The 13,311-nt window shown below is 33.8% G+C and overlaps 1 protein-coding gene across 1 annotated transcript; it reads right to left on the reverse strand.

The window, feature by feature from the left end:
- Positions 1-1,353: 1,353 nt before the first annotated feature.
- Positions 1,354-12,001, reverse strand: LOC132734227 (arrestin domain-containing protein 3-like). Its single transcript, XM_060720930.1, has 7 exons — positions 11,811-12,001; positions 9,643-9,753; positions 9,012-9,238; positions 8,212-8,394; positions 7,196-7,381; positions 6,348-6,531; positions 1,354-5,126 (listed from the first exon to the last, which is right to left on the reverse strand). The coding sequence occupies exons 1-7, from the start codon at positions 11,926-11,928 to the stop codon at positions 5,008-5,010; spliced, it is 1,128 nt and encodes a 375-aa protein (XP_060576913.1). The 5' UTR covers positions 11,929-12,001; the 3' UTR covers positions 1,354-5,007.
- Positions 12,002-13,311: the final 1,310 nt, after the last annotated feature.

Consider the following 13,311-nt stretch of genomic DNA (forward strand, 5'->3'; position numbering starts at 1 on the left):
ATCAGTGTTTAGTGTCATTCTATCAGTATTTAGTGTCAGTCTATCAGTGTTTAGTGACAGTCTATCAGTATTAAGTGTCAGTCTATCAGTGTTTAGTGTCATTCTATCAGTATTTAGTGTCAGTCTATCAGTGTTTAGTGACAGTCTATCAGTATTTACTGTCAGTCTATCAGTATTTAGTGTCAGTCTATCAGTATTTAGTGTCAGTCTATCAGTATTTAGTGTCATTCTATCAGTATTAAATGACAGTCTATCAGTATTAAATGACCGTTTATCAGTATTTAGTGTCATTCTATCAGTATTAAATGACAGTCTATCAGTATTAAATGACCGTCTATCAGTATTTAGTGTCATTTTATCAGTATTAAATGACAGTCTATCAGTATTAAATGGCCGTCTATCAGTATTTAGTGTCATTCTATCAGTATTTAGTGTCAGTCTATCAGTATTTAGTGTCAGTCTATCAGTATTTAGTGACAGTCTATCAGTGTTTAGTGACAGTCTATCAGTATTTAGTGACAGTCTATCAGTATTAAGTGTCAGTCTATCAGTATTTAGTGTCAGTCTAACAGTGTTTAGTGACAGTCTATCAGTGTTTATGGTCAGTCTCAGTCTATCAGTATTAAATGACCGTCTATCAGTATTTAGTGACCGTCTATCAGTATTTAGTGTCAGTCTGTCAGTATTTAGTGTCAGTCTATCAGTGTTTAGTGTCAGTCTCAGTCTATCAGTGTTTAGTGACAGTCCTCGTAGTTTACAAATTCAGATCATCACAGTATTTGTTCGGCTCCGCCTCTGGTAACAGTATTTTCCTCGGGATGATATTTTTACTGTTTCCCACAAACCCATGTTTTTATTTATATAATATACAATATTGAAAATAACAGTTGTACATATGACAAAAGGAGGTATAAAATATGTATCAGTATCTTTGTTACATCATAATATATTTCCACTCTTTAAACTATTTTATTTATTTACAGTCTATATTGAGTTGTTAAACGTATCTTTAAATGCAGTGTATATGCTTTTTTTTGGAACTGAATCAAGTAGATTTTGACATTTGAATGGTTTATAAAAGCATCGGATGTTGTTAATTGTACTTGATTTACACTTTGATCTATTGCATCTACTGGGCGAGGTTATTGCTTATTCAATGTTTATATTTAAGACTTGAAATGTTATCGTAACTATGTCGTTTTAGTATGATTATATTACAACAAGTAATAGATAACTGTAAATAATATATTTAGTTATATAATTGTCATATGGTACATATAAACAACAAAACAATCCTAAAATAACACGGATTCCTGTGAACGTTTTAAAAAAGAAAAGAAACGAAAGGTCAGCTGAGAGCTATGACATATTTTAATCATGAAAACTTATATTCGAACAGTTTGATGAAAAATAATCTATTTTAAAGAGAGAATAATAACTTTGAAAAATGAGCCGCGTCACGACAAAACCAACATAATGGGTTTGCGACAAGCATGGATCCAGACCAGCCTGCGCATCCGCGCAGTCTGAATAGGATCTATGCTGTTCGCTATCAGTTTCTATACTTGTTATAGGGTCTGTAAGCGAACAGCATGGATCCTGATCAGACTGCGCGGATGCGCAGGCTGGTCTGGATCCATGCTGGTCGCAAACTCATTATGTTGGTTTTGTCGTGACACGGCTCAAATATATTAAACGTAACATATATTTCATATAACATTAATTTGTATACATGTACATACAATTTATTGTATATATAACATGTATATCTCTGGTAAAGCATAATACAAACGAAATTTTGTAATAGTTATAATAGTGGAGATATTATAAACATATATATAAATGGAATAGGAAGCAAAATGGAAAATTATCAATATGATAGGCATAGTTTCTTTCAAAGTTGACCAAGACGATTTGCAATACTATTTATTTACAAATTATGTTCAAAAGAACAAAATTTTAGATAACCAAAAAAATGGAAGTTATTACTTTGAGCTGACAAATGCATGGCATTTATAAATACCCTTTTCTTACAACTAAAAGTTGCACTCATATGGCAAAGCTAGAACTCCGCGAGTCGGATGTGTCGCCTTGTGAACAGTATATCTGTCACCAAGGCATTTTCTTCTTAAATATAGGTTATTTATAAACACCACTCTTACAATGTACATGTACCTTTAACTTGACATTTGAACTGATTGTAACAATGTCAAATCAGGATTAATAAAACTGTTATATTTGTTATTATCAAAAATAAAAATACCATGGAGAAGTTTTACACTGACAGATCAAATGGAGGACTCTGTGATGGATTCTTAAGCACTGCACTTCAGGCAATGAAAAAAGCTTTCATACCAAATTTGGAGTCAATCAAACTTATAGTGACAAAGTTATGCCCTGGACAAGCCTAAGTAGTAAGAAAATTAACAAATGGCAATAATTGAAATATCATGAAGTAGAGAGACTAGTATTTGTGCACTGCACTTTTTCTCAATAAGATCCATCATCCTATGAAGGTTCAAGTCAATAGCTTTTAAAGTTTAGGATAATTGGTCCGGACAAAAATAAAGTATTATAATTAACAAAGGGCAATAACTCTTAAATCATGAAGTATAGAGTACCGGTTCTTGCGCACTGCACTTCTTCTATATAAGATCTAACATACTATGAAGATTCAAGTCCATAGCTTTTATAGTTTAAGTGAAATGACCGGACAAAAATAACCGGACAAAAATAAAGTAAGAAAATTAACAAAGGGCAATTACTCACAAATCATGGAGTATAGGTTTTACGCACTGCACTACATCTCAAAGAGATCAATCAGCCTATGAAGTCTCATGTCCATTGCTTTTATAATTTAGGAGAAATGGCCCGGACAAAAATGAAAAATGAAAATAAACAAAGGGAAATAACTCAAAAAATAAGAAATGCAGAGTACCGGTTCTTGTACACTGCACTTCTTTTTTAATAAGATCTATAACCCTATGAAGTTTTAAGTCCATAGCTTTTATAGTTTAGAAGAAATGGCCTGGACAAAAATAAAGTATGAAAATTAACAAAGGGCAATAACTCAAAAATGAAGAACTGCAAAGTAAAGATTATTGTGCACTGCACTTCAGGTTATTAAAAGGAGCATGCATACCAAGTTTGGGGTCAATTCGACTGAGTGACTGAGTTATACTCCGTACAAGCCTAAGGGGACGACGACGTTGTCGCCGACGCCGCCGACAAAAGTAACCCCTATATGTCGCCTTTTTCAACGCACACAAAAAAGTTTGTTCGACTAAGGCCATATATTTTAATGCAACGAGTTAAGTCCCATGTCTCTAATGTACAGGAATGATTGTTCAGTTTGCTCTAGACATTACAGATAACATACGAAACAAAACTAATGAAAGAAAACATTTTACAGACACTAATGTATTTATTGTACCAAATATGAACAACATTAAAATACACATTGACTATATATAACATGTGCGTTTATAACTTAATCAGCAGAATAATTTATATATATATTATATGTATACAGTATACATGAAGTTAAATATATATGCATGTACATGTATATAAATGCCCCCATGAAAGCAGTTATAGCGTGTTCTGCACAAAGATAGTCAATGTTTCCTGACAGGGTGATGTATTTTGTCTTTTTAAAAATAACACTTTTGTTCAAAAGTGTTTCACCACATAATTATATATCCGTGTACAATTTGCATCATAAAAATTTAAAACATATGCACAATTAAGAGATCGTCGAATGACCCGAAAAGATGTTGCTAACGAACAATTAACACCAGTTAAGTATTCAGCGATATATGAGCCGTGTCATGACAAAACCAACATAATGGGTTTGCGACCAGCATGGAAACAGACCAGCCTGCGCATCTGCGCAGTCTGATCAGGATCCATGCTGTTCGCTTACAAACCCTATTACAAATAAAGAAACTGATAGCGAACAGCATGGATTCTGATCAGACTGCGCGGATGCGCAGGCTGGTCTGGATCCATGCTGGTCGCAAACCCATTATGTTGGTGTTGTCATGACACGGCTCATATATTAATTATACAGATTATAGGTATAACAAGGATAATTAACAAATCCAATAATTAACTTTTATAAACAGTATACCGTAAATTAAAGACTGTTCCAGCCATATATGCATGACCACGCCCATAGCGGTCACATTTGTATTCCAATTTAAACCATGTAAAACCTATCTGTGAAATTATATCGAAATCAATTAAACAGTATCAAGGTTTTTCACCTAACGGCCATGTCCTTCGTCCAATTAGATATTTTTAAACCATATAGGTAGAGGGTCAATTCTGTAAATTATGATCAAAAACTGACCAACTGACTTTTAAAGGCACATTAAAGCCGCGGAAATGACTGTATGTTTTCTTTCTACATTGTATAATGTTTTAAGATGTAAAATGCTTATAACCGTAAGAAAATAGCACTGAATGTTAGATATTTTGTGATAAGAATTTTAGCAAAATTCAAACAAAACGGTATCTTGACTTCTCTACAAATTACTTAATCATTATAATTGTACTTACTGCCAAATTAAGGAAGACGCAAAAGAAGGCTCAAATTAATTTTCGATCACGTGACACTGTGAAAATGGTTACATTGTAAGTGACTCGTATTTAATTTTACTCGTGTTTCTTCTACAAAGAGATCATTTTGCTTGGACTGACAGAAAATGACCATCTAGTGTTTTTTTTTATTGCACTCAACGACAAAATAAAGGTAATAAATGGGGATAATTTCAATAATATCATACCGTACGAGAGATTCTCAGTATAAACGTCTTATAATAGCACTCATTTACTTTTGAATAATATTTGTACAATAATTGAAAAACAACAACATTAAAACTAAAATCATTTGCCTACATCCAGGTTTTTGTTTTTCAGCAATGAGATTTCCCTGCTCCTTTACGTATTGGCTTAAGTCATACACTTCCAATATAAAAGTATAAATATATCAATTTCATCTATTTACAGGTAATCATAATACGTATACGAAGGTGCAAAGTTCTTCTCTCCAGCAGCATATTGTTCATCTGCGTCCATTGTGTCTACCCTTCCTAGAACACATTCTTTATAGGTCGGCGGAGCTGTAATTATACGCAAATATGTTGATAAGACTTCTAACAAAAGAATAGATGATAAGTTGTAGAGTTTGATAGGGTTTTACGTCACATCGACACAGTATAGGTCATATCGCGACGTTCCAGCTTTACTGGTGGAGGTAGACCTTAGGTGCCCTCCCGTGCATTATTTCAGGCACAAACGGGCACCTGAGTAGAACCACCGACGTTCCGTAAGCTAGCTGGATAGCTTCCTCGCATGAAAGAATCCAAAGTCCCTGTCGGGATTCGAACCCACAGCGGTGAAGGGCAAGTGGTTTGAAGTCAACGACCTTAACCACTCGGCCACGGACGCCCCAAGTTGTAGAGTAAAGCATATGTCATCGATATACAAACAAGAGCTACCGTCGACCAGAGAAAGAATATTTTTGTGAAACGGTTTCAAATAATAACATCGAAAGTGTTTCTTATCGTATTTTACATGTTTCCGTGTGTTGATCTATGTAAAGACGTCAGTAGAGGCCCTCTGATATGAAAAATGCAAAGCCTCGAAGCGAGCTCATATACACAATTAACTCCAAACATTTCACTGTATATGCATTCATTGATCAAGTCAAAGAAGCTCTTTGTGGAACATGAACTGATTAAGTAAGAATCCCATTTCGGACGCGAAATGTGAACATACCGAAAAAGATAATATCACCGCATCTATTTCTGTTGATGTTATATTGTATGAATAAGTTGCATACAGCTCTGTATATTTGAATGATGATACTTCATCAAAAAATCAGGAACTCGCTAACAGTTCGATTCTGTAAAAAGCGTGCCCGCTCGTAAAATTCATGTAATATATTAATATATTTAGATCCCCAAAATGAAGAGCTAGCAAACGCAGTTCCCACCACTCCAAACTTTTCAAAACCATCATACTCTGAAGATTCGTGCGTTATCGTAATGCTAGCATCGCGAGCTGGCTTTCAGGCCTGCTCGCTTCATCTGGCTACATGCCCCGTAATTTTGGTGATAAATTAAGTTACTGTAGCAAATGCAACCTCAGGTTAAGACGAATTTCTGACACCGGGTCATCATACTTTTTAATCCTAGTAATATTCCACAGCACATTACAAACAGCGCACGCAGTTTTTTTTTTTAAATCGATAAACTCCAAAGAGAACCTTCATTTAGAAAACAGGCAGTCTGTTGTAGAAAATAAAGATTAAGAATGAGGACTGGTAAATAAATTCTTACGTAAGTCAGCGTTTATAGACGGAGAGAATCCTGATGCACCAGACGCCTGAGGTTGTTCTGTAACAGTTCCTGGCTGACTTTGCGGCAAGTACTGTTGAACCACAGAGTGTAACGGTATGGTTCCTATTACTACAGATACAGGAAGGTGAAGGTCGAACGGAGTGTCGGCAACATCAACCACTAGCTGCAATAAAAAGGGTTATACAATTTTAATACCTGTTTGAAAGTCATTCAAACAAACACATAAAATTGACAAACATTAAAGTACCAAAACAAATTACACATCTCATTTAAGTTCTGACCCTATAGCTAAGAAGGAAATTAAAAATGCGGCTGAGGAAACTGAAATAGTCAACGATGGAGAGTTTCAGTTTTTCAGACAGTGCGTATTTTCTTTCATGTTTTTTTTTCACCTAAAAATCTATGAAACTCGGTATATGCTCATTTGGTAGTAAATTGCTAATTCAATAGACTTTGGTAGCACATTAAACTCTAACAATGAAACAGAAATTGTCTTATTTTTCCTTGACCAATTCCTTAGACAATATTGCCAGTAATTACCATCTCTAATGCAATCTTCACATCATTCAGTCAGTTAATCTGGATCTTTCTACATATATATAGAGCTTTTCCCAAAGGGTAAACCGTTTTCAGTTGTAGGACAAAGTTACAGAAATAGCCTTATCATAGCCTTATCATGAATGAGGATTTTCTGCTATATATATACATGATATAGTGGCATTATTCTTATAATATTATCCTAAAACTGCAAAATGTTGGGATGTTAAGCGAAATCAAAGAGGTCTATCTATGAGTTGAACGATAAAACCTGAAAGAAAATCAGTTACCTCAATAACATAATGGATCTCAATAATGTTACAATTTGGTAAAAATGATGGCGGACAAGGGGGAACTCGAAGCTTCTCTCGCCTCCAGACATCTGTTCCTCCTGGGGTTACAGTCCCATGATGTAAACGCCCTATTTCTCTCTTGATTTCTCTCCTAGCCCCATGAGGAGTTTGATAAACCGTCAGCTAAATTTAAGTAAATGAAAACTGGGACTAAAAATGTGTATGTCTCTGTCCCAGATGAAAGTACATGTATGCGACAATGAACAATCTCTCAAAATAAACAGTTTTAAAATTAATAATTATTTCTATAACAATGTCATAATAATTGTGTAACAGACATGAAATGGCTGCCGATAACTAGTGTGCAGTCTCGAAATATACGCATGTGTAATTCATTTGAATAATGGAATGCTCTTCATTATTTATAATACCAGACAATGTCGGAACGTTTAGCAAGAAAACATAATTGTACTCGATTTACATACAGACAATTTATGATAAGGCCAATGCGCGTTATGATGTAATATCGAACCACAAGTCAAAGCTCTCCATGCAGGGAACTATTTTATGACCGACATTGATCTGATCATAGAAAGCCATCATTAACCTCAGTTAACGAATGGTGGTACGTTTCACGAACTGCTCCTTAAGAGTGCTATAAGGATAAACATGTTCCCTCCCATTCTAATTGTTTGTTTGGTTGTTTGTTTGTTTGATTGGGTTTTAGGTCACGCCGACGCAGTAAAGATCATATTGTGATGTTCCAGCTTTAATGGTGCAGGAAGACCCCAGGTGCCCCACCGACGTTCCGTAAACTAGCTGGATAGCTTCCTCACATGAAAGAATCCTAAGTCCCTATCGGATTCGAACCCACAGCGATTCGAACCCACAGCGGTGAGGGACAAGTGGTTTGAAGTCAATGGCCATAACCAATCGGCCCGACTTATTCAAAAGAAAATGAAAATTATATAATAAAAGAAAAACATCAAATGAAATATACAAATTATACATACCATAACTAATTTGACAATTGATGAATTTATTCCGCGTCCCGTTCCATCCTGTATTTCCGCATCAAATACAATACATTCCCCAGGAACGTATCCGATTTTATCTATGCGAAAATTTGCAGACACAGGATCGCTTTCACAACACATACAACACACAGTCTTTGCGTCATTTGTTTGGGCTGGTGTCTACATTTAATTTAAATTGAATGTTTAGTATTTATTTTACATTATTACATTCAGATTCATCTGTCAATTATCTAAGAATTAACAGTTTAATTAAGTGCTGATAATTCAAGAACAAACACAAGTTAGACGTTTTTTTAGGTTGGGTTTTGAGTCCAATGCTATATCATAGTATACGGCGACTTTGTTACGTGGCGATATGTTTCCTGCCATGGTTTCATTACGAGACACATTTTATGTATCAACCCGTATTGGATTTCATTTCATACATTTAAGTAATTTATTAGGGCACGTATCACGGTATTAGCAAAAAAAAGGTATTTATTGGAAGCTATTCTTTTCAACTAATTACCTGTTCAATAAAAAATAAGTTCAGAAGACTTCAACCGCTTAAACTAAAACATTTTTCCGGTATTGATGTAGATCTATTTGAAATTTCAGTTAGCTCTTTATTGCTTGAAATTTAGAATCATCTATCAGACTGATAGTCAAGCCATATGAGAAAAGTTAATGCGGATTCCGAGCTAAAACTTTTTTTTATGGTTATCCATCAACATTTAAATTTCAAATTACTGTGCTGAGTATAATTAAGAATTTTAAAAAAGAACGGTCATACTTACACCGGCATTTACTACAGTGTTTAAGTCAAGCACCGAAGCAACCGTAAACAACATTTTATAATGTTTATCAAACTTCCATGGTCTGTCAATTGTTGCTTTAAGAAAGTATCGAACATAACAGTTTTCTAATCCCTCGAAAGATCCTGGTGCATTAACCGGAAGTAAGATCTGAAATGGAAACGCATGGTTGCCAGCGTTCAATTTAACATTGCCGCCAACTCCTTGATCTGAAAGGAAAATTTGGAGATATGAAAAATCAAGTGTAAAAAACGCTTCATATTAACGAAACTTCTTTACTTCTACATCAACTATACATGTTCCAGACTATAGAAAAACATGAGTAACGGTAAATGCTACACTTCAGGAATTATTTTATCCTTGATAGAAAAAACAGAACAGAACAGAACTTTATTTTCTAGACTTATACACACGAACATTGTCTTGTAAACATGCAATGAATACATAATATATACAACATAATAATAGAAAAACAATGTAGGGAAACGTCATGACACAGGTCACTGTTTCAAGATAGAATTAAAATGTTCATCGCCTCAGCTTTGACAATTGTTGTCATATTACTTGTATTGCTGCAGATAAATGTTTTTAAACATAATGAAAGTGAACGTACCATTGCCAAATAATTTTAAAACAACATTCAGGTAGTCCTCCGTCGCAACAACATGGTGTTTCCCGGCCTTCCACATTACTTGCCCTTTCCCTTGACAGTCTAAATATAACCCTGCAACATTTATAAATATCATCAGAACTTCATGTATACAAAACATGCTGACTTATTGTTAGTTGGGAGCAAAAAAAACCAAAAGATTTCCGCTGTAGGATATCGCTAAACATACAACATAATAATTTTATTGATTAAGTAGAGGCGGTGCAAAATCAAACCTACATTTCCTTTGATTGGGGTAACTTCCGGCTACCATGATTGCGCTAAATTTGTTTAGGAAAGTAACCTATATATCGTATTTTCATTCAGTGAAATTGCTTGACAGTTGTTAAGAATCATTATGTTTTTGCTTCATACACTTGTCCCGGGCTTTTAAAGTTCCGTCTTCTACCGTTTCAATATAATCTTTTATCACGCTATACTATAGTCAAAATATATTGACGTGCCAAAGCTTGATTCTGAGATATTTTCGTTCTGGGGCAGAATCTCGCTTTAAAGAGGCGAGATATTGCCCAGACACGAAAATAGCACAATATCTCGTCGCGCAGTACAATTAGTTGGACTAGCTATACTACAAGTGTGATAATTGTGTGAACACCGACTTCACAAAAATTTTGCTTAACAAAATGGAAATCTAAATTGATCAGAATGATAACTATGTTCACGATGATGATGATGATGATGATGATGATTATGATGATGATGATGATGATAATGATGCCGATACAATATCATCATCATCAACAAAAACATTGGTAATAATGATGATGATTTTGATGATGCTGATGGTGGTGGTGATGGTGGTGGTGATGATGATGATGATCATGATGATAAAAAATCCAGCGTCAGCATTTTATTTGACACAGGAGATTCAGTCAGAACACCTTGCCGATTAACAATAATCATCCCGTAAAATAGTAACTCTAAATAATGAGTAATAAATGTATTTATGCCAAAATAAATGTTGGCAAAAAAAATAGTCATGTCAAAATGTTTCGGAAAAAATAGAGATGGAAAAGTAGTCTATTTTGGTAACATTTTGACTGAAAAAAAAATTGGCAATTAGAATCAAATGCAAAATTGCATAAAATCAGAACAAAATCTGGAAACATGTATACTTTTTCGGTTTCTAAAATATATCAATTAGGAAGAAGATAATTTACTTTTTACTTTTCTTTTTTCTTTTTAGAATTTCCTTTATATTCATGTATAAGTTGACTTTTAACACAATAAAATGTCAAAAACATTTAAAGAATTTTATGGCTTCGATTAGACCGAAATACCGTACCTGTTCTGTAAATCCATTCTATTGTAAAACATAATAATAACAATAACAATAATAATAATAATAATAATAATAATAATAATAATAATAATAATAATAATAATGATGATGATGATGATGATGATGAATATTATTATTATGATGCCATTTTTTTTAACGACACTGTATAATCTTATTGTGACTTAGCTTAAGGTCTTCAGCGTACCCGTTTATATACTATGACATGACGTGAATGCCGCATCAGATGAAAAACAAAAATGTTAAAAAGCGGCTTATAAAGTTTTGGAAGCCAGAACTAATTGTGACTAACTATTGTGTGTAGAATTTTAAACATAACATAAATACTTGCGTTAAGTCAAAACATGTGATTTTATATGTACAAAGGGACTGTGTAGCAATTAACAATATTTTCATATATCAAATTTGAGCATAGTATATGGTTAATGTAGAGACAGAGGACCCTGAAATTCTATCCAAAACAAAAAAATCACAATTAAAAAAAATCCCATATGTTTTTATAGTATATATCGATCTATATGGGATTTTTTTTATAAATTGTTATTTTTTTTGGTTTGGATAGAATTTCAGGGCCTTGTGGTAGAGGAATATGATAGCAAAATGCCTGTGCCTGTATTTGCTGTTGGGAAGAATTTAATAGGACCAATACTTCATGTACATTATAGGGCCAATCTCATTAAAATCATATCTAACCGACATTCCACGCCACTACATTCCGCTTAGTATAACGCGCTTCACGATATCAAACAGTTCCCCTTTAAGTTAACAGTAGGCTTAAAAGTAGGGCAACTTATTAACGTTTAAAGCTAACCTCTCATTTCCATTTCCTCTTCTAATTCTACGATAAGGTGTCCTTGAACACATTGTCCTGGAAAATATACCACTTGATGATTACTTAACGCAATCTCAAACTTTCTTAATCTAGTCATGTTCGATAATTATTAATCCTCTACACTTTTTTCTGCATCCAAACATATTTATGATTAAAGGGGAAGTAATGTGTATTGTAGCCAAGATTGCCTATTGAGTATTGTACAAGAACAAGTAAATTCATTACAAGAGTAGGATAAATCTTCCCTCAGTAAAAATAGTCAAAGTCCGTGAAAACCATCCGACGACGAGGCTAATTCAGCAGTGAAAAAGATTCAAAGAAAATAGTTTATTACTTTTAATACCTTAAAATATAATTCATATAGACATTATGCTTTGATCTGTACATGTGTGAGCATGTAAAATGAATTTAACGTAATTTTCTTACACTAATACTTTTGTTTCCGTATGTGAATTAATCATTATTATCAACCGTCGAAAAGCTGACGGGTGCTGTAAAAGTCTCAGTCTGTCCGTTCGTCCGTCCGTGTTTTCTTCATTTCGTCTGGCATATTTTTGTTCGCAACATAATTAGTAAAGTATTTGAGATACCAACTTAACACTTCTTTGGTTGATGGAAGAGTGCAGTCTTCAAGAGTAATAAACTACCTTTCATAACTTTGAGTTATTGCCCTTTGCTATTTTTCATGCCCTTTTTTTGTGTCCCACAGTTTAATCATGTGCATAACTCAAAAAGTATTTAAGATATCATTTTAAAATTGCATTGGTTGATAGCTTTCATTGAGGAGGAATTGGATGCTTACGAATCTATCATGAAATAGTTTTTGAGTTACTGCCCTTTGTTATTTTCTTGCTTAAATTTTATCATAACTCAAAAAGGGGGTTCGAGATATCAATTGAACACTTCAAAACTTGAAAGATATCAGAAATATCTCATTAAGACACCATGGTGCATACAAATTTAATGATAACTCTAGTACTACACTTCATAGTGATTGTCCCTAGTTATTTTACATGCCTTAATTATAGTTTTGTTTAAACGGTACTCAAGAAGTGTTTATAATGATATCAACTTGAAACATTATGAAAGATCTCATTGAGCTTCAAGTGCATAAGTATAATAACTTTGCCTCCATACATCATCAGTTATTGCCCTTTGTATTTTTCCTGTATAATTTTGTCAGGTCCACAACTCATAATGAATTTGAAATATCAACTTGAAAATAATAGAAAAAAATCTGACGTGTTTAACCTCTTATACGCATATCTTTATACATATAATTAGTAATTGCCCTTTGCTACATATATATGTACTTTTCATGCGTAATTTTGGTCCGAGCAATATCTCCAAAATGTCCCTTGCTTACTTTATTTGTAGTTGAAATGCACAGCGCAATCTTATGATAACTCTATATTTTCTTAATTTTGGAGTCTTTCGTTATTATTCATGCTCATTTTTCAGGTCCGTGATATTATTATAG

The sequence above is a fragment of the Ruditapes philippinarum genome, unplaced genomic scaffold, assembly GCF_026571515.1.
Source record: "Ruditapes philippinarum isolate M1 unplaced genomic scaffold, ASM2657151v2 ctg723_1_1_1_1, whole genome shotgun sequence".
Taxonomy (NCBI): Eukaryota; Metazoa; Mollusca; class Bivalvia; order Venerida; family Veneridae; genus Ruditapes; species Ruditapes philippinarum.

Excerpts from the sequence above, each read along its gene's own strand:
- LOC132734227 (XM_060720930.1), bottom strand. The coding sequence starts at position 11,928 with ATGACTAGATTAAGAAAGTTTGAGATTGCGTTAAGTAATCATCAAGTG. Across the intron at positions 9,754-11,810 it reads AGAGGAAATGGAAATGAGAG|GGTTATATTTAGACTGTCAA; the intron begins GTTAGCTTTAAA and ends TAAATGTTGCAG. Across the intron at positions 9,239-9,642 it reads TTTAAAATTATTTGGCAATG|ATCAAGGAGTTGGCGGCAAT; the intron begins GTACGTTCACTT and ends TTTTCCTTTCAG.